General features: G+C 51.5%; 2 protein-coding genes across 2 annotated transcripts; one reads left to right on the forward strand and one right to left on the reverse strand.

Moving 5' to 3' along the window:
• Window positions 1–7,093, forward strand: LOC121665829 (cytochrome P450 4B1-like). The gene is made up of 12 exons (XM_042030632.1): window positions 1–315; window positions 1,188–1,329; window positions 2,031–2,075; window positions 2,160–2,287; window positions 2,722–2,846; window positions 2,941–3,092; window positions 3,299–3,405; window positions 3,575–3,765; window positions 4,062–4,195; window positions 4,640–4,704; window positions 5,369–5,451; window positions 6,171–7,093. Exons 1-12 carry the CDS (start codon window positions 130–132, stop codon window positions 6,337–6,339), a joined length of 1,527 nt encoding a protein of 508 aa, XP_041886566.1. The 5' UTR covers window positions 1–129; the 3' UTR covers window positions 6,340–7,093.
• Window positions 7,094–12,930: 5,837 nt separating this feature from the next.
• Window positions 12,931–20,216, reverse strand: PDZK1IP1 (PDZK1 interacting protein 1). The gene is made up of 4 exons (XM_042030633.1): window positions 19,977–20,216; window positions 16,071–16,179; window positions 14,060–14,158; window positions 12,931–13,522 (listed from the first exon to the last, which is right to left on the reverse strand). Exons 1-4 carry the CDS (start codon window positions 20,041–20,043, stop codon window positions 13,450–13,452), a joined length of 348 nt encoding a protein of 115 aa, XP_041886567.1. The 5' UTR covers window positions 20,044–20,216; the 3' UTR covers window positions 12,931–13,449.
• Window positions 20,217–21,649: the final 1,433 nt, after the last annotated feature.

The following is a 21,649-nucleotide window of genomic DNA, read 5'->3' on the forward strand; positions in this document are numbered from 1 at the left end:
ATTTCGCCAGACTCCGCTCCTGCAGAGGAGGAGGGAGAGGATTTTTACCTGCACTGAGCTCCCCACCTGGCTCAGGTGTGAGAGCAGCAGGTGAGAAACAGGCAGGAGAAGGCAGTGTCCCGGACCAGCATGGCATCTCTGCTGGACAACATAGCCAGACCTTCTGCTGTCGTCCTGCAGCTGTCTGTGCTGCTTGGTGTAATCTTTGTGCTGCTGAAGGTGCTCCAGTTCTACCGGGAGAGGAAGAAACTCACCAAAGCTCTGGAGGCATTCCCTGGCCCCCCAAAACACTGGCTCTATGGCCACAATCACCTGGTAAGGAGTGAGCTGGGCTCAGCCAGGGTGGGTTTATCCCAACTGTGCAAGGCATCAGTCAGGATGAGAAGGACTGCATGGGGTGTGTGTGTCCCCTGCTCCTGTGTCTTCCTTCAGGAGAGGACCTCTGCAGAAGAAGTGCCAAGACTTCTGCAGGGCAAGAGGAAAGGGTGCTGGATATGAGGTGTACATCATTTGGCAAAAAAGAGTCATGCTCTTTTCAATCATGCCCTCAAACATAGAGTTATGGGTCTTCCATGAAGTTCTTTGAGTATGAGCAACCATAAAACGTCTCTTTGTTACATGAAACCTTCTACCAGTAGGAGTGCCTTGCCCTATAGCCACTGAAGAAGACGGCCACAAAAGCAGGGAATTTTAATGCAGCCATTTCCATCATTCTATGGTGAAGATGTTTTGCTTTCACCCTGCATGCCCACCTTGCACTGCTGAAATTAGGAACAGGGGTGTGACAGCCTTGGTCTGCCTGGCCTGTCCACCAGGCATCCTGGCATTGCCCATGCCAGCTGTAGACTCCCAAGTGCAACACGGAGCTGCTCCGAGCCTGGGCCGTCCTAAGGTGGCTCAGCTGCAGCCAGCCCAGCAAGGGACGCTCCGTGGAGCTGTCTTGTGCTGCAGGGATTTGGTGGCTCAGGCAGCTTTTCCTCTTGTGCACGGTCCCCTTGCAATGCTCATCCTGTCCTCCACCTGCAGCACAAAAGCCCCTGTGTGGCGAGTCCGCCCACTCTTCCTTCATTTCCCAAGAGAGAATGTCTTGCATGTGCTTTCCATGAGAGTGCAAGTTTAACCTCTGCTCTCCCTTCCATGTCCCTCTTTTTTTGCCTTTATTAATCCCTGATTAATTCTCATTGCAGATACATTCTGAAAATTTTTTACATCAGATAGTGTCATGGGGAGAAGAATATCCCTATGCCTTTCCCAGATGGTTTGGACCAGTCTTGCCTTCTCTAGTTGTCCATCATCCTGAATATGCCAAAAGCATACTTGGCCGAACAGGTAAGTCTCTACATTTGGTTTTGAGAAGTCTTTGATGCTTTCCTACCAAGAAAATACTGGGAAACTTACCTGGAATCATCCCCTCTGCCAGCTTCCTTCACAGCTATTGCAATTCTTTTGCTCCTCTTCATGAACTGCCAGCCTGCCCCAGGTTTTATGGAGCAGTTTGTATTCTTGTGCAAAACAGCGACCAGGTTCCTGGGCACTGTTCCTTCCAGTTTCCTGTCAGTTCCCAGTTTGAGGGTCATTTGTCTTATTGTCTTCTATGGATTCTACCACTGCAATATTTGTGCTTCCCAGTAAACCCAGTAAAAAGGGTGAGCTGGCATGGCAATGGCTCTCAGAAAGCATCTTAAGCTTTCTCCTCTGCTCCCTTCTGTGGAGCATGTGAGTGTTAAATACGGGGCCATCCCCAGTAACTCCCATCCATTGTTCTCAGTTTTAAAATTTGCCGTGGCTGTTTCTTTTCCACACACATTTTTTTGTTCTTTCTCTGTTTTTTCAAGTCCACTGCCATCATAATTGTAGATGACCGCTTTTAAACGCTACCTCTGGTGGTACAATATTTTATGTCTTGAAATGAGAGTAATCCCATCTTGTGATTTAGAGGGTGAAATCCGTTGCAAATTTATCCTGAATTTCCTCTTTTGTTGTGTTGAATTCATTATTCATATATTTCTGATACCTGCTCTGTTTTACAGATCCCAAGGCTAGTCTACCCTACAGATTCCTAATTCCCTGGATTGGTAAGTCAGAAGAAGAGTAAGGATGTCAGAGCTATGATCAGAGCCTGAAGGAGCTGATTGTCCCTTTGCTGTTTGTGCCTTCAGGGAAGGGGCTGCTGATCTTGGAAGGAAGCAAATGGTTCCAGCACCGGAAGATGCTCACCCCAGCTTTTCATTACGATGTTCTGAAATCTTATGTGACCCTGATGTCAGACTCTGTCAAAGTGATGCTGGTAAGAATCCCCACTCCTGCTACTTTTACATTTCAGCTGTGAAACAGTGAAAATAATCAGATCTGTGAATGAGTGAGAGAAAGAGACCGTACTTAGCTAATTTCTAGAGTTTCACTGAACTTTTGGAGTAGTTTGGAAGTTCTGAAATTTCTCCCTTCACCTTCAGTGTCCCTTTGGACTCTCCACTTATTCTTTCTTTTTTTGCCAATAAAATAAACCACTGCAAGAATATCCTTTCATACCTTGACATGATACACCTGGAAAAAGAAATGCATAGAAGAGTTAGATTAGATTAATGGAATATATCATGAACTACGGCCTCTGCTTCCAGAAAAGAAAGCAATTAGCACTGTGGATCTGGGAAGAGGGATGGGAAAACTTGACCTGACCACAGATGGTAGTCTGTCTCTCCTTACCCCTGTCTCTCCCTCTAGGATAAATGGGACAAGCGTATCAAGGAGAGGAAGTCAGTGGAGCTCTTCCAAGATGTCAGCTTGATGACACTAGACAGCATCATGAAATGTGCCTTCAGCTTTAATTCCAACTGTCAGACTCAGAGGTCAGTGCCTGAATTTCTAAACCCTGGCAAAGCAAGTGCTCCTGTTTCACCACTCATTTTGCTAACACCAGCTTTAACCTCGGCCTCCTTACAGCAACTCCCACTATTACATTAGAGCTGTTTATGACCTGAGCTGCCTCCTGAACAAAAGAATCCAGACTTTTTCTTTCAAGGATGTCTTCTACAACCTGACTCGCAAAGGCCGTGAGTTTCAGGATGCCTGCAAGCTGGCCCATACCCACACAGGTATTCCTGCCCCTTTCTCCCCAGTCCTGTCCCCCAGCTGAACCTCTCCCCCACTTGTCTCTGGAGTGGCTCAGAGCAAGGTTGCAGTATGCGTTGGCCAGAGGGTTACATATTAAACAAGAGCCCAAGCTGATGACCGAGCGGTCAGGTACATGAGGGTACTCTGAAGAGGCAGGATGCACCGAACTGATCTCTCTTCTGTGCAGATCAGGTAATACAAGAAAGAAAGATGTTGCTCTCCAACGAGAGGGAACTTGAAAAGATCCAGAAGAAGAGACACCTGGATTTTCTGGACATTCTGCTTTGTAGCAAGGTGAATGTTTTAAATTATTGTACCAAATGCCAAAGAACAGAACCGTGTGGCACCGAGGGTGCAACAGCACAAGAAAGGAAGCACAAGAGACACCAAATCCTTCAAACCCTTTGGGTATAAAAATAAAAGGCCTGTGTGATTAGGCATTATATGCTCTCCTCTTCATCAGGATGCAAATGGAGTTGGATTGTCCGATGAGGACCTGCGTGCTGAGGTGGACACTTTCATGTTTGAGGGTCATGATACCACGGCCAGTGGGATCTCCTGGCTCTTCTACTGCATGTCATTGCACCCTGAGCACCAGCAACGGTGCAGGGAGGAGATCCAGGGAATCCTGGGAGATCGAGATACCATTGAGTGGTGAGCTAGGAGTGCTTATTCCATTATCTTGAACTCTTTTTCTTACCCTTTAAGGCTTTTGACATGGTCTCCTACAACATCCTTCTCTCTAAATTGGAGAGATATGGGTGGACTGTTCAGAGGTTGAGGAATTGTTTGGAAGGTGGCATCCAGCAGGCAGGGGTCAATGTCTCAATGTCCAGATCAGTGACAGGTGGTATCCCTCAGGGGTCCATACTGGGGCCAGTACTGTTTATTATCTTCATCAGTGACATAGACAAAGGGATTGAGTGCACCCTCAGCAAGTCTGCTTTCAGGGAGGACCTTGGGAAGATGACCTACACCACGATGTGCATCAAGGAGAGCTTGCGCCTGTTCCCACCAGTTCCTGGTGTGTCCCGACAGCTCTCCAAACCCGTCACATTTCCTGATGGACGCAGCTTGCCAGCAGGTCTGTTGAGTTTGTTCATCCTTCTTGCGGCTGTCCGTGATAAGCGGGGCTTCCTTGCTGTGTGTGGAGAGGCTGAAGGGTCTTCCAGACTCCCTTCTTTCTCCCAAGGGCTGTATGGAGCTACCATGGCTTTGCCACCACAGCGAGCCTGTAAAGGGTGGCCAGACAGAGTCCAATGACATGCTCCAGGGTGGTGGGGTGTTCACAGAGCTCAGAGGGGACTTGTGGAGTGTTGTTCCCGGCCAAATCAAAGTGATACACTGATGAGAGAAAGGGGCCTAGCTCTAAGGCCATTCTTTTTTCCATGTGAGGTTTCCAGGAGATCCCTGCCAGATCTCCTGCAACAGCCGCTGCAGAGCTCAGGGAGGGAGAGAATCCCAAAAACACCTCTCCTGCATCTTCACTCTGAGGTGTCATCAGCTTTTTCTCCCTTTTCTTTCACAGGATGCCAGATTGGACTGAACATATTTGCTATTCACAGGAACCGGGATGTCTGGGAGGACCCCGAGGTATTTCACCTTTATAACAGGAAAGGGAAGATGATCTCTGAGCCCAGACATCCATTCCCCTTGGACCAGGCAGCCTGTGCCTCCCTGCTATGTTTTTTTTTCCCTTGTCATTCCAACAGTCCACATCCAAATGCAAAGTTCAGTTGAGTTACCAAACACCCCAAAGGCTTTGAATATGAGAAAGTGCTGGGAATGGGTGTTCAATAGTCTCTTTGTGCATGGTGACACAGAGATATCCAGACTGCTTTCAGCTGCCCACTTAGAATGGTTTGAGAAGTCCCCAAGCCCTTCAGGCCGGGGAGTGATTTGAAGATGATATTTTAGAGGCTTCAAGAAATAACTGGAAAGTTTGAGGCAGGGTGCACAGCTGTCTCTCTGTCTGGAGAACAAGGATCAGGCATCTCTGGAACAGAGGGATCCTGACTTGGTCATTACTGCCATGGATAAGGAAACACCTGCAGGCATCTTGGGCATTGTGGTGGGTGACCTGGATATCTCCAAGGGGAAGATCCACTCGGTGGCTTTGTAGAGAGATGACTGTCATCTGCAGCTCTCCCAGGAAGAGCAGAGGCCATGTCCAGCCCTAACTTGGGGACCAGGGAAGACCTTGGTGCTACTCAGATCAGATCAAACACCGAACAAATGGTCTTTGTTTCCCCCACAGGTTTATGATCCCCTGAGGTTTTCTCCAGAGAACTCAACACAGAGGCACTCCCATGCTTTCCTGCCTTTCTCTGCTGGATCCAGGTGGGAGATCCTTCAGCCCTCTCCTTCCCATCAGGCTGCCTTGCATGTGAGACCTAGCTCAGAGTCAAGCCCCTGCAGCTAATCCTCCCTCAGTCTCCACAAGCAAAGTTGGCCTGGCCAACTCAAGGAGGCTTTCTGTAACAGGATTTCCTATTACAGCATCTCCTGTAATGGGATTCCCATGCTCTGTCAGCTCCAGAGCACTTCCCACACCCCAAGCTCTGTGGTCACAGTAGGATTTCACACATTTTTTGTGTGGCTTTGTGGAGATGTTTACATTTTCTCTTGCCTGCAGTGGGAACACAGCTCCCTTGTTTAGGGGTGAATCCGAGTGCACCTCCAAGCCAAGCTGGGCCCACCTCTCTGTGGTTCCAATGCTGTATTGATAGACAGATGCAGGATACTGAGGTCTCAGTAACTTGCAAGAGGATCACCACACAGAGCCAGAAATAACCTTTTAGAGGTGTCTGGATCCTGGCTGCGCTTCTTAGTGAAATAAGCCCCAGTTCTCTCAATCTTGTATCTTTTTCCAATGCCTATTAATAAGAAAAATAGCAATACCCCACCACAGAATAGAGTTCATCAGGGGCTTACTAGATAAGCTGTGGTGTCATCCTCGCAGCAGCTGGAAGTCCCCCAGCTCACACATGGGGTGAGTCCAGCTTGGGGGTGGTCAGGGACGAAGGCAGCAATCGGAGCATTTGTCACCCCCTCCCCAGGAACTGCATCGGGCAGCAGTTTGCCATGAATGAGATGAAGGTGGCGCTGGCCTTGACCCTGCTCCACTTCGAGCTCCGCCCAGACCCATCCAAGCTTCCCATAATGGTACCACAGATCATCCTCAGGTCCAGCAACGGGATACACCTGCATTTGAAGAAGATTTTCTGATCCTGTGGGGTACCATGGCAGGGGGGCAAGAGCTCTCCCAGGGGAGACCCTCCACCCAGAGATTTAAGAGGGGAGTGCCAAACAGACCCACAGTGGCCACATTGGACCTCTCCCATATTAACCCTTGTCCTGCTGCTGTCCAGAGGGGCTCTTTGCAAACACCAAACCCAGCAGGTGCAGGTCCCCTCCTTGCAGGGGGAGCAGCACTGCTAAGGGTGTTCCACAGCATGGCTGTGGCTCATCCTTCACCTCCACGGGCATCCTCCATGTCCTGCTCATCTCCTCACCTCCAACCTGCCCTCATACACTCCCTGACAGGACTTCTGTCACCCATCTGTGGATTTGTCCCATTGTCAGTTCCCCGCCTGGGCTTGGCAGTGAACAATGCCCGGCATGGTTTGCACAGACGCCTAAAGCCTGGGCGCTGCCCCAGCACAGTCCCTGCCCTGCCTCCAGCCTGGGTGTGCCAGGGCAGGAGGGCTCCTCCCGGCAGCTTCACTGCATCCCCACGCACCACCCTCCAAAAGATTCCTGCTCTGGGGCTGGCACTGTGCCCACCATTATGGAGATGAATGCCTGCGGTTGTTTTCTGCCCCAGCTCTGAACTTCCTTGGGCTGAGGGTAGTCAGGAGCCAGCGCAGAAACCTGTCACCAGCTAACCTGGAGGAAGCACTTGGCACACTGGAAACAGCATGTGATCAGCCTTGTTCTCCTCTCTGAAATGAGAATAAAGCCTTGTGGGGATGATCTCCAAGCATGGCTTTGGCTTCCTTTGCATCTGGGGGTGCAGCAGGCCAGAGGCAAGGCTGTGCCCGAGGGTGCAGCCCTGTCAGTGTTTTGTCAAGCCATAAGCACTGTTTGCACGCACCCTGTTGAGCCTGAGGAGCCTGTTTCCACACATCCCACCCATCCATCACCTCACCTTTGACTCCAGGAGTTCCCATGGTAAGGAAACAACTGAAATGATATGTGGTCAAACAAAGCAAAACAGAAATACACACTGCACACACAAGAGTGCTGGTGGTAAGAACAACATCAGCTTGCAAAATAAAACTGGAGGAAACATGAGTCTGCCTCCAACCCTGTCCTGCAGAGGCTGAGAGTCGACAGCTCAGTTCATGAACGGCCTGCCCAAGGGGTGCAGGTGAGCACTGGCCCTGGGACTGGGCTTGTTGTGGGGGCACAGGGAGCCTTTCCCCAGCACCAGTCAAGGTGGACCATCTGGATGAGCTGCAAGTCCGGAGTGTGAAATGGATCACTAGGTGGCAGTGGGAGACCCAGAAAAAGCCCTCCTTGGTCCCTGGTAAAACCCCCTGGGCTTGGCAGGCAGCTGATGTACCCTATCCCTGGGGACATCCCTGTGCCCACCCTCAGCTGAGCAGCCACTGCTCTGTCACAGTCCTTGGCGTGTCGATGGCATTACCCACAGCCCGGGGGAAGTTTGTCACTGCGAGGGCCTGGGCACCCAGCGGGCATCAGGGGAAACTAAGGCATGACGGCCTGCATATGTGCCATGCCACAGTGACAGACTGTGCAGCTTTCACCCACAGCAATGGCATCACCAGAATCACTGCAGGCACCAACATATCCAAACCATGTCTGTCTGTCTGTCTCTCTGGGCAGCTCTCTGCTGATGGCCAGATCAGGACAGCCAATCTGACCATCTCCCCATCTGACTGAACCCCTGCAGCCCTCCTGCTCCCCACCTCTGCTGCCTGCTGTATCCTCAGTTGGAGAAACAAAACTCTCCTCAGGCTGGATCCAGACCTTTGTTTTGGCTGTCTGGATACCAAAAGGGACAGGGATGCTGAGATTAACCAGCAAGGTGCAGCTTGTGTTTATTTTGCAAGGCAGCTGGAGACCAAGTTCCTCTTCTCCCAGCCCTCCCCTTCCCACCCACAGAAGGAGACTGGATGTAGATCGTGTAGATGCCAGTGCCACCACCCTGGCACTGCTGTTGAGCTCAGGTCTGAAAGGTCAGACTCCTGCTGTCCTCCTCCCCAGCTCCAGCACAGTGAGGCCTTCAGAGGGCAGTAGTTTGGTAACACCTTTTCATTACCGAAAAATCCTATTTGTCAGACACTTCAGCCACTCATGTGGGAACAGACAAACCACCTTGAAGCTCTGCTCATCTACTCTCCAGCAGGTGGTCCAAGAAACGAGCTTTAGGTGCGCTTGGCCACAAAGACTCATCCCAGTCTCCTTGGTGGTGGGCTGCGAAGGAAACCAGGTGCCACTTAAAGGTGTGACCACAGCATCTTCTGGTTTGGGAATGGGAGGGATAGGACCCCCAGCTGCTGCCCACCCCATGGCCTGTATGGTGCCCTGTGTTTTGGGGCCATCACCCTATTCACTGCCATGACCAACATTTGGTTTCCAAGAGTCCTTCTGATTGCTAGATTGTTATGAATGGCCAAACCTCAATCACTTCCAGTGGAGACTTTCTCCAGGGAAACTGCTCTTGGAAATCTGCTTGGGAAAGAGAGGAGAAGCTGCTGCCATTTCTGATGCAAAAAATGGATTGTTATTCCAGGCAGCTCTGACAGTAATTGAGGTACCATGAGCCAAACACTAAAATCTCTTCCTGTTAAGAATCACGCTTAAACCAGGTTTGCAGTTTGAAGGGCCAAAGCTTTTGAGGAAAGATCTCGCGGCACCGATGCAGCGTGGAGCCCCAATGCAGCAGCAACCAGCAGAAAATTCTTCCAGTTTTCAGCTCAGCCAGGTCAAACTGAGCAGCACAAACATCCCCCCACCTTCAAACAGTGGCAGTTTCTGGACAGCAGCCTGTACAAGATAACCTCCTCTGCCAAGCCACCACCAAACGGCTGGGAGGGCAGCAAAGGAGCTGCGCGAGGAGCCGGGCAGCAGCCAGCGACACAGATCTAATCACCCACACATTTGCCCCAAATGTCTCCCTGCCAGGCAGTGACATTTCTGTGCTGTCTCAGCTCGCTCCTCCATCACCATGGCTACAGCAGCCACCAATCCACGGGCGAGTCCTTCCCGAGTACCAACAAACCCTCTGGGAGATGCTACGAGAGCCAGCCCCTTTGGCAGGGAGACACTTTGGGGACCCCGGGACAATCCACAGCACCAAAAATTCCCCTTTTTCTTCTTTCCCCACTCCTTTTTATTTTCTCTTTTTTTTCCTTTTATTTATTTTTTTTTTCTTTTTGAAGCACAAACAATGGAGCTAAAAGGTTGGGTATCAGGCCGATAATCATGAATGACGTGTCGTTATTACACACCACACATTCATTATCTCCCACTCCAGCCATGTCACAAGCGGCTGGAGGAGGGCAGATAACGGGGTGCCTTCATGCAGATGGCTTATTATCAGGATGTTCCAGGAGGGGCTTTAAGACAGTTAGTGATGCTGTTTGCCAGTTAAAGATTAGAGACCCCAGAGAATAATTAACAATCCCAAAACCCAGTTTTTCTGCTGGATTCTTCAGCTTTCTCCCTCCTCCCCCATCCTCTTTAATCTATTCACTCTAGCAGGTGTAATAAAGTGATAAGGACAGGCTCCGGGGATGTTTGTTTGGCTACTACGGGTGTATAAACCAACAATGGATGGTATTTTACTCCTGGCTTTCAGTGGCTTGAATCGAGACCCAAAACTTTGCAGCCCCCTTGCCCACACACAGCCACCCCTCCAAGCGGTGCTCCTGGCTTCTACCTGGGGGGCTGGGCTTCTTCCCCACCCAAAGGGCCACAATGGTGGGACAGGCTCCCTTTTTTCCTCTGGAGGTCCAAATCACACCTCTTGGGTGTCAAGGTGCCCAGTGCCAGGATACAAACCCCAGGCTACACTGCTCAGGTGCAGGGATAGAGCTGGTGCTGCTTCCAGCAGCAGTTTACCTGAATACAGCAAGTCTTTAATTAAACTACCTTGGATAATTTATATGGTAAGTGTCCACCTGCCCAAACTGCTCCAGGGTTGTAGTTACAGCTGGTAACAGAAACACCCCAAACCCTCATAGCTAAAGAGCCTCAGGAGAGATCGGGGGAACATCAGAGTAAAGGTGGCTTTCAACAAGATACCCCATTATATGGGGGTCCAAAGATGGGTTGCACCCTCCTAGGTCACAAAGAAAAGCTGTGATACACCTTGTAACAAGGTGGAAATGCAAAAAACCCCACCCTGAATATCTTCTGCTCAAAAGAAAACTATCCTTTCTGCAGCAGAGCCCAACCCTGGACATCTTCCTGAAGCCCAAAGCTTCAGAGATAATGGCATTATGGAGTGGGGAGGTAGGATGGAGCCCCCATGGTGTCCTTCCCCTTCACTGGTGGGCATGGGGAAGCTTGTGAAGGACAGCTTCGTCCCCCTGTGCTGTGTGGAGAGAGGCGTTGGGGACGATTTAGCCCCCAGGCAAGGTGGCTTAGGGGCCTTCAGAGAGGTCAACAAGGCTGTGGGAGGTGCCCCTCACCTGGAGGCTCTCAGGTAGAGCCCTGACTCTGGAGGACATTCCCCAGCTCACAGGGGCGGTGTGGAAGGCACGAGCAGTGGCACGCCAGAAGTTGTCTTCCCAATCACGCTCATCCTGCCAGGGAGGGATGAGACATTAAAGCATTGTGCTTTAAAGAGCATCCCGACCCTATCAGCAAGAGATGAGATATCCTAATTATGGCAGTACAGGCGAGGATCTGGGCCGTATCAGCCAGTACAGAAAGGTAAACAAGAAATATAACAATGGACCCTTAACACTCATTAGCTGTGTCAGATAATACCTCACTTTTCTCCCTTTGGGGCTTAAAATCTAATTAAGATTTTCCAACAATAAATTTCATTTATACTCGCTCCCTTTTGTTCTTTTTAGGATCACACCGAGAAGAGTCTGCGAGCAGCTGCGCAGCTCGTGGGAAGGCAGCTTCAGTCAGCCTCGGCTTGTGCTTCACAGGCAGGGGAAACTGAGGCAGGACAGCACCCTGGACAGTGCAGAGGTGAGATCCTGCTGGGACATAGCACTGGCGCCTGCGTAAGGTGTTTTCCCCAGGGAAGTGAACTCAAAAGGGGCACTGGTGGTGATAAGACCAAGCACGGAAGCTCCTGGGCAAGCCCAGCAGTAAAGCCTCATCCTTGTCCTTGCTCAGACTCACAGCCATGGCAGGGCTCCGTGGGGAAAGGGACGCTGAGACCCACTGAGCCCTCAGCACAGCTCCACTCCAAACCCAAATGAAGGCATTGCAGGGTGAACAGCTCGGACATCTGTCACACATTCACCCTGCGCACAGGGCAGGGAATAAACTCCTGTTGTTACTCATTATAAGGGTGTCTTTGCTAACTTCTTTTGCAACTGAGAGGTAAAAAATTAATGGGTTCCCTTCTTCTTGCCACACCCCCAGCCCAGGTGCTGACACAGCAGGAACAGGCAATGACTAACACTTAAACCTTGCTGAGTGCAGCAGTACTGCTGAACCTTGGGGAGCTTGTTTTTCCAAACCCATGTGACGTTTGGCACCTGCCAGAGGGAAGTCGGGGAGCAGCCTCCATCAGGGTGCAGTGGTCCAGGACCCAGCCTGGGGCTGGCTCAGCCTCCAGCTGCCCAGGGGAGGGTGGTAGATGGAAACAGCTCTGCTGTGATGCTGGGGATGCAGCCATCCTGACTCCACAGCCAGGGCTTGACCCCTCTAACCCTTCTGCCTGTTTTCTTCTACTCCCATGCAATTTCTCAATGGCAGCTGTGATTTCTCAATGCCAAGTCTTTGAGGGCATTTTTGAAATACTATCCTACCTCAGGCTCTAGGGAAAATGCCTTTCGAGGTGGGTCTATTACTGGAAGGCTTCTGCCTGACTTTTTGGGTCACCACCTGCTAGGGACATCAGCAGCTTCACCTGTGGGAAGTGCACAGCAGAACCCTAAAAACACCCTGCTCCCCTTAAAACCAGGGAAAACCTGCCAAAAATGCCCCTCTTATAAACCTCCCATCCCAGCGCTGCTCCAGGTGGGCTGCCCTTGACTGCAGAGTCCCTTAATCTTTTCCTCACTGGTCAGGAAGAGGACCCTGCGTGCCACAGAAGTTAACTCATGTTCCGGGAATGATCAGGGCATCAGAGGTCTCTCACTTCAATCTGCAGATGCCACAGCTTAGAAACACTCATTGATCCCGTGGTGACCCTGGCGCTGTCCCCACCACAGCAAAAGACAGACCTTGGTTAATGAACAGCCTGGCAGGAGCAGGTTGCACTAGGGCCAGCTGTCCCAGGACAGCCAGCACTGCCCGGAGTAGCCCCCGGCCACTTCCGGGCAGCATTGAGAAGTGACTGCCATTCCCAGCCTCCAGCCCTGGAAATGGCCCCCAGTTGGCTGTAGGGCTGCACGTTGTGGTCAGTGGGATTCAGGGAGTGCTGCCTTTCACCCATTAAGCAGCGCTGGGAAGTGCTGGATTGTTTCTGTGGCTCAGTAACCCCACCTGGCACATGGAGGGGAATGATGCTCTCACCTCCCTATACATCCCTTTGAGGCTCTGGGGCGGTCCAAATGCTGAGCATTCCCTGATATCCTTCATTCTCCCAACTGCCTGAAGGCTGGGAGAGCTGTGAGATGCCAGAAAGTCCTTTGGCTGATTAGCAGAACGACTCTCTTTGCTGTCATAGGCAACAATTCTCTTTATTGCTCACCGGGAAGGTATGTACAGAGGGGGAGGTTTGTTCTGACATTAAAATGCACGGTGTAGGTCATAAAAAGGAGGGTGAACTGGGGAGAAAAGAGCAGGTTTTCCATCAGCAGCTCCCTGGAGGGCAGCTGGGGGCGTGGGGAGGTCCCTGGTACCCAGTGGGATCCCCTCTGTGTCTTGAACAGGTCAACACCCTCCTGGGACTTGGGACATCAACCTCACCAACCAGGTGGGGTGACCACCAGGCAGGAACGGCGGCACTTCCAGACCTCTCCTGGGGGTCGATGCCCGTGTGGACACCAGCCCCGGGGCAGAAGAGCATGTCCCATGGGTGGGAAAGGAAAAGATGAGGACGTGGTGGTGCTGTGGAGAGGTCGGGGCCCCATCACTCACGGGAGGTGCCAGTGCAGAGGGTCTCTGTGAAACTGCCCATCGCAATAGCGGGAAGCGAATCGAGAGGAAGAGGAGGGCGGCTGGTGGGTGCTGCTACATGGCCGTGGTGATCACCTTCTCCTCGGGCTCCACCGTGTTCTCGTAGGCATGCTGGTTCTCTTTGGACCTGCATCAAGAGGGACAAGCGCAGTGCTGAGCTCAGTCCCAGCAAGACCAGCGTGCCCAAAGCCACCACTGAGGTCCTGACCTTGCTGGTGCCAGCTGTGCACTGAGTGAGGGGTGAGATGGGGACCACAGGGGTCACCCTGACAGGAGGGAAGCCAAGTGTGGGGTGGGAATTACTCTGATTTTTAGTGAGGGCTGTTTTGACTGTCACCATCTACGTGGTGACCCAAGGTCACTTTTGGTGATTTCCTCTGTTGAGAAAGGTGTGATATAGCATAAGAAAAATGTGGCATAGCAGGTTGTGAGGTGGTGGATGGATTGTGGGGCTCAGCTGCAGGGATGGGGAGAGATGAGGGAGAAGGGGATACTCCCTCACTGCCTTCTGCTTAGCTCCTGGAAAGGTTAAAAGCCTCAAAAGCAGGTGCATGGGACGTGTAAGACCCTGAGTGGGCAAGAGCTCTGCGTGTCTGAGCTGTCCCCAAGAGGGCCAGAACAGAGCCTGGGAGCCATGGGGAAGAGGTCTGAGCAGGTCCTTCACCTGAAGTCAGCTGCAGCTGATACATATCTCCCTTCATAGCCATTGGATGTGACAGCATCTGGCTTGTCCTCCACACTCACCACATTCTCGACATTTTCCCTGGAGGGAGAGAAGAGAGGAGCTGAGATAGAGCAACAAAGGAGCCTGCAGGGGAGCGGCCTCTTAGTGGTGATGACACTAGAGACACAATAAGGGACCTGAATGTGATTCTGTCCTCAGACACCCTGCTCAGCCCCCTTCCCGGCAGGACAAGGACAAGGAGAAACACCCTCACTGCAGGTTTGCAGAGGCTGTGTCAAGTGCCAGCCCCTGTCTCCATAGCTGTGACTCCCAGCACCGTGCTGGCAGTCAGCAGGACTCATTGTCAACACGTGGGATTGTTTTCTCCCACTAACTGGTTTTTCCAGTCTACTTCTATGTAATCTGTTGCAAAATAGTCCCCTGCGGATCCCGATGGACACAGAGAGAGCAGTCAAGGCTCTGCTGGTGCTGCAGCCCTGGCGCAGGAGGGCTGTCCTTGTGCACGTCCATGGGAGCACAGCCGAGCTGCTCTCTCTCAAAAGCGAGTCTGGATTGCTTGCAGAAGGAACCACTGGGCAGGGATGGGGTGTTCAACATCAGCCAGGCTCCAAAAGCTCAGCTCTGGAGCAAGCCTGTGGCCTGAGCAGCACCAGGGCCATTGAGCTGCAGAGGGTGGGTGCAGGTCCACCCTGCATGCATGTCCCTGCCTCCTCCAGCACTTGCCCAAGGGCAATTTCAGAGGCTTCTGCAAGGAACAGCCTGGCATAAACAGGCTCGAGCTGATAGCTGCTGTCACAGTGACAGTGCAGAGCTGGCAGGGCTCCAGGCTGCCGAGCCTCACTCCCACTCTTCTGAAGGAAGGCCAGATTAATTAAAACAAGGCACCATCCCTCCTCAAGCCCTCCTCAGCATCCTCTGCCTCCAGGCTGGGAAAAGGCAACCAGGCACGGGCAGCAGTGGGAAACACCATCCCTGCCTTCCACTCCGTGGGCTGGGGGTTCCTTCAGTTTGAAGACAAAGGTTCCTCTTTGGGAAACAAAGACTACAGTGGCAAATGAGACCATATAAATATATATATATATGCACATTGTATTATGCATTGGCCTGGAATGCATCCCAAAGGGACCTGTTTTTAACACATTTGGGGCTAAAGCTGACCTGCTGAGCATCAGAGTATACCTGAACTCCCCAATTCCTCTGCCTGGAGAGGCTGCAGGAATGTACAGATACAAGAAGACTCCAGCACCTTAGGGTGCAAAGCCCACAGTGACCACACAAGTGCAGAGGAACCGGTAAACAGGTATGGGGTGCTTTTGGTCTTTGTCCCCTGCTGCCTTAGGGCTCAGATTCATTATCAGGTTACTGCAACTTAGCCAGTTGGCCTTGCTTGGCTGAGCAGGAGCAGCAGCCTGTGACTCTGCTTGGCTGGCATCAGGCAAGAGGAGACCCATCTCACAGAGCCTTTTTTGGATGAATAAAGACACCACATCTGCCTGTGCCGTGGGCTCCAGGTGGAGAGCACTGCCACGGCTTGGCTACCTCCCTCTTCTCCCAGATCCTCTCAGTGTGTTCTCATGACTTGGCTCCATTTGCTTTGCAAGCAAAGCTGGTTTGGGCTTATTATCCCATGGATATATGGCTCATGGGAACTGCACCCCCAAAGCCATAGAAAACCAGGCTGGGCCAGCCCCCTGAACAAGTGCCCATGTAATCCAGCCACAATGCTGTGGCTTTCCCATTCCCAGCACAGCGCTTTCTCATGGCAGCATTTGCACAGTGTAAGCTCACACCTGGCAATCAGTAACAGGGATCAGAGACCAGGACAGGGAGAAGAGGACAGGGAGAAGAGGACAGGGAGTCTTTGCTCTCCCCGCCCACCTCCCGGCACAGCAAGCACAGTGTTCCCAGCCCTGGCACGAGCACAGAGGCTGCTGGAAGTGACACGTGCCAAGGCAGTTAAGCCCAACCCAAAGCGACCTCCCACACTTACACTTTATCCTTACACCAGAACCTGTTGACCACAAAAGCAATGGCCACCAGGACTAGAAATACAGCCACTGCGATGACACCCTGTGACCACGGCTGGAGGCTGCCCCGGGCTGCAGGGAAAGAAGAACACACATTAGAAATTCATCCTCAGGTTTGTCTGCCAAGTTTCTCCCGTCCACCTCCAGTAAGGTCCAGATGAGAGCTTGGTCCTGCAGAGCTGAGCAGAATGTGTTGCTGTCAGTTCAGGCAGGTTTTCACAGCAATGAAATCAAGTGCAAGTAACAGTGGTTTTGCTGGTGTTTGCATATGGAATGTTGTGCCTTGCAGCTTTGTGGCCCCATGTACCCTGACATATACATACAAATACACCTACATGCACCTTGAGGGGTTGGTGACTCTGTGATGGGGGGAAAAAAAAAGGGCTGGGGGACATGGAGGTAGGGAGGGAAGGAGATGTTTGCCAAAGGAAAGAAGGCAGAGGGGTTTCAACAAACTGCTTATTCTCCATCCCCAGATGCCACAGACAGCATTCCCAGGATGTTTTCCAAATACTGACTAGTAAAATAAGGACTCCATAACAGGGAGAGTGTAAAATTTGGTTGCCACTCTGACAGCAAAAAGTTGTTATTGTGGATTTTGGTAAAATGCACCATTCAACAAGTTTCCAGTGCAGCTAATGATTTATGAAAGAAGCTGAAGGCTGATGCATTCAGAGGAATAACCTTGGTGCATTCAGAGAGATAACCTCAGCACAAAGGCCAGGCAGGGCTGGCAGGGTGCCCAAGCAGCACTGGGATGGTGATGGGGCACTGGGAGCTGACTGGGATATCCCCATTTCCCCCAGGGATGGAATGGACTCACAAGTTCATTTTTCCCTATCCAGACCTAAGCAGGAATCTGGCCATGGGTGGGAAGGCTGTGAGACACATTCCTGGATGTGGAAAGAATGCAAGGGCAAGGCGATGACAAGAGGAAACTTTGTCCCAGCCCTTGCTGGGATGGCTGTTCCTTGCCTCCCACTGGATTTTGGACGATGAACCATTCAGACATAGTCAAATGCATCCTTACGTGCTGCCACATGAGCACCAAAGGACACCTTGTCCATACAGCCACAGCCCTTTGAGATTTAATTACTGTTTACTCAGACCCAGCTTTTCCTCATCTGCTGATGAAAACACCAGCCCTTGCACACAACGTGGTCCCTCTGCATGGGCAGGTGTGGCAGGTGGAGGGTGACTCCTGCCAGCCCAGCATCAGCCTCAGGACACTCAGACCCAGACCCAGCCAGGGACACCTGCTGGGCTGAGCTGCCCCAGGACGAGCAATCTCCCTCAGCAACTTTACACTCAACACTTCCTCTGTCTCACAGGAGACAAACCTCTGCTGTAAACAGAAATTATCTTTACTAGCAGTAGTAAGAGTAGGCTGCGCGCTCCACACATGCAAACTCCGAACCCGCTGCCAGCTTCACACTGGCTCTGCTGCTGACAGCTCTCCCCTCCTCCCTTTGATTTTGGGGAGGGGGACTTGTCCTGTGGTAACACTCCCAGTTCCTTGAGTCTTTACTGTAAGAGACTTTTATTCAAAAAATAATAAAACAACAACAACAAAAGCTCAACCCCCAAAACAAGCTCTTTTTTCCTCTTGGAAGGGAAATCAGCTTGGCCAGCTGACTCACCAGCAGCGCCAGTCTAGAAAGCAGTAGTATTCCCGGGCAAGGGGCTGTGAGAACAGCCCTGAGTAGCATCTCTCAGCCCCCTCTCCCCCACAGAGGCATTTGCCGTGTTTACTGCGAGGTCCCGGGGCAGAAACTCAAGCAGGAGGAATTCAGATGGAAATTCCCTCTTGTATCAGCGTGTTTCGACTGAAATACCACCGTATCAGCAGGCTGCTGGCCGTGGTAGCAGGCAGTGATGGACCCGGGGGTGGTGACAGTGGGCAAGAGCAGGTGTTGGTCCCCTCCTGCCCTACTGGTGGGCAAGGGTGCTCGTGCCCTGCTGCCCACCCCCCCTGTGAGTGCAGCCCCAAACACACCTATTGCCTCCTGGCTGAATTTTGGCTCACTTTGCATCCTCCCTTGGCTGCTGGCCACATTTATTTATTTATTAGTTGTAGTTTCTTTTTCCTGCCAGACCCAGGGTTTCCAGCCTAAGCCTAGAGGGGGGTGGTCAAGTCCAGACCTTCTTGAGGTTTCTGCTGGGGTTAAGGGAGTTCAAGGCCGAGTGGGGAATGAAGTCAGCAAAGACTTAAACTGCCAGATTCGCATCTCGTGATCTTCCAGGAAAGGGGGGGGGGGGGAAGAAAAGTGGTAGGAAACCTCCTTGGAGCAACCATGCTCAGGAGGCACTGGATGTTTTTGCAAGTGAATTCTCACTCTTGTGGCTGTTTCCACCAGATTCCAGAGCATCCAAAGCCAAAAGGGAAAACTCCAAACCAAAATCAAGAGGTTCTGGTTTTGAGAGATCATGTAGAGCCTGGCTGCAAGGGCAGATAAGAGCACTAGGGGAATGGCAAATGCCTCTGCATTGGGCTGAAACACCCACTGGGAAACTTGCATGGGCAAAGAAAGGAGGAGTGGGGATCAGGCAGAAGCAAGAGCTCGATAGGATCTATCCAGGGAGTAAATATTTGGGTCCCAGCCCTCAGGGGCACTGCCTGGCTGGAGTCCCACCGAGCACACCTTGCTGCCCTGCCAGGAGGGATGGCTGACAGGATGAGCCTCACCTGTGGAAACAGGACTGTGTTCCTGGAAAAATGCTTCACTGGGGATGCCCCTCCTGGGTCAGCCTGCGCCTCAGGCTCTGCCACCTCCTCTCTGTTTCGCCCCATGGTAATGATGGGGCTTTCCCTCACAAACAAGATCTCCTTGCCATGTGGAATCTGCAGCCCTGGCAGATGTGTCTCCACACATCTGCAGCTACCAACCAGACCGAGGGAAGCGCCGGTGCCAAAATAAGCCTGTGCACTTGTTGCAATTCCATTGCCATACTCAACAGCTGATTTGAAGACACAGACCTGCTTTTTAACACCTCTTCCCTGAGTGTTTGGACAGCTTTGACTGGCCTGTCTTTTCCACTCTCTAAGGAAGTTGTGCCAGGCTTTGAATCTTCATTAAAGTATTTCTTCTTTTTTTTTTTTACTCTTTCCAAGCAACAGCAAAACTTTTAACCTTGCTGACAATGGACACCCCAGACTGTTAAATCCTCAGCAAGATGGTAAACAAACACAGGAAGAGCGGTCAGGGCTGGGGCATCAGGAGGAGAAAGGGGGAGGGAATTTTCCGGGACTTTGGCAGCACCAGATGAGTTTTAATTACTCCTCGTTATTTCTAGCATTAGAGAAGCCCTTCAGTGAATTTCCTAAAAATAATACCCTAGCCATAGGAAGTTTCTCTGTTAAGTCTTTGGGAAGAGGAGGGCAATTTGCTGAGGAAAATATTTGCTTCCTCTCCTCAGCAATGGTCAAAATTATAGATTAACAGGAGGATCTGAGAGCTCAGAGAGCAACCCAGAACAACACTTGCTCAAGGATAAGAATGACAAAAAAGAAAGAAAAAAAAAAGCCTTAAGAAAACAGATTACTCATCTGAGTGCACAGTCCTGCCAGGGGTAAATCAGAGCAGTTTATCTCTGTGCAAGCAGCTCAGATAAACCTCAGGTGGCAGTTTCAGCCTTCAGCAAAACAGGTAGAAAGTTTCTATGTTCTGGCTCTGGCAAAACCTCTCAACCCACAGGACACCCACTCATCCCGATGTGAAGCCAGAACTAAAGCTTAGGCAGGAGCTTTAGCCCAAGAGGCTTTTCCACAGTTGTCCCTTGTCCCCCACCAGCAGCTTCCACCTGCCCGGGGCTCGGCGCACCTTCCTGCCTCGATCTCCCTGGGATGTCAGGCAGCTGCCAGCACTTACCTTCCTGGCAGAAGGCAGGTTCCAGCTGGAGGAGCAGTCCCAGGAGGAGCAGGCAGCGGGCAGGCATGGTGGCAGCAGGGCTGGGACTCCCGGGGCGCGGAGGAAGAGCCGCACGCTGCACTTGGGCACGGCGCCCTCCTGCAGGAATGAGCGCCTGGTCAATTATCAAACACCTTAACGAGGGAGGCTCTCACCTGGTTATTCAAATTCTGCTGGGAAGGGGCGGGAGGTGCCTCTCTGCCTTCTTCCGTGGAAGCTTTTGGGGAATTTGGGGCACGGTGACTTGAACCTGACAGTCCCCTTAGGCAGGGTGTGGAAGGGAGCTCAGGCACAAAATATTTGCATCGGCCCAGGAGGGAAAAATGACACCCAGATGGGTAAAACTCTTCCCCAGTGAATCTGTGGTGCTTAGGGAGCGTGGTGTCCCCCAAGTCCCCTCCCCACAGGGGGAGTCCAGCAATGCCCCAGCTCTGACATCCCTTCCCACCCTCTGGGACCCCCACCCACTTCCTTGCCCTTTTCTTTTCAGCAAGTGTCACTAACAACCCAGAAAAACATATCTGTGACTTGAAAACATCCAATTAATGAACCAGACTCGGTGCTGGGTGCTGCCTCTCACCTCCCACACCTTGTTTAATGGTGACACTATTAAACAGAGCAAACCCAGCCCTCATTTTACTGAGTCTTCAGGACTATCTCCAAAATTTCTTCAATACCAGAAGAGGTAGAAACAGCCAAAGAGCTGCAGCAGGCAGCAAGGCTTGCCCTTCACAAAAGCTGCACAGATGCTGCAGGACAGAGAATGTTGCAGGTCCCGAGTTAAGTAGTTTTCCAGCCCATGTCAGGTTTGGATGACTGGTAAACCACCCCCCACAGGAAGAATAAAAGTTACTTGGCTTCACAGCTGAGAAACCTCAGCTGCTCCTGAAGGAAATTATAAAATTGTGAGGCACAGTTTTCATTGTCACTCTTCTTGTGGTGTGTCACAGAATCTCTGTAAGCCCTCAGCAGCATCTGAGCCCCTGGCCTTTGGGTCTGGTGATTCCCCCTCCAGGGACCCTGTGTGGTTCTCCGTCCTGAGGAGCAAATAACACTTTATCCACATGGGACCCATGTTCAGGAATGTGCAGCACCCTCAGGAATACACACACACTGGAGGACTGCCCTCCTTCATCTCAACTCTTTACCCTGCATTTACAATAATATCATTTATCCTGAAGACAAGCCAGATCTGACTTGAGCTGTGCAAGATTGAAGGCCAGTTCCCAGCTCTTTCGCAAATTCCTTTCCATGGCCAGGTCCCCAGCTGCAGTGTGGGATAACTCTATTTCCAACCCCACTAATTTTTGCTTGCGAACTCTGTGGGGCAGGGACTTTCCTGCTGCACCCAGCAAGGAAGTGTCACAACAGGGGCTGGCCCATAATTAGGCCCTGTAAAATAATCTGATCATATTACAGAGGAAAAAGAATGGCTAGTAAATAAGTAAAAGTGAGAGTGAACTTTGGGTTCCCCATGACTTGCTTCCACATTATCTGGGAAAGAGTGCAGAGCTGGCCATGGTTGCTGCCTGCCTGTTGCTTGTCTCTTTGCAAAAGCCAGGCAAAAGCAGCCTGGTGTTCGGAGCAGAAGGCTTTATCAGCACATCAGAAGTCCTGGAGAAGCCGGTCCTGCT

Source organism: Corvus kubaryi, unplaced genomic scaffold (assembly GCF_017639235.1).
Source record: "Corvus kubaryi isolate FWS band 111438036 unplaced genomic scaffold, C.kubaryi_AGA036_p1.0 37334, whole genome shotgun sequence".
NCBI lineage: Eukaryota > Metazoa > Chordata > Aves > Passeriformes > Corvidae > Corvus > Corvus kubaryi.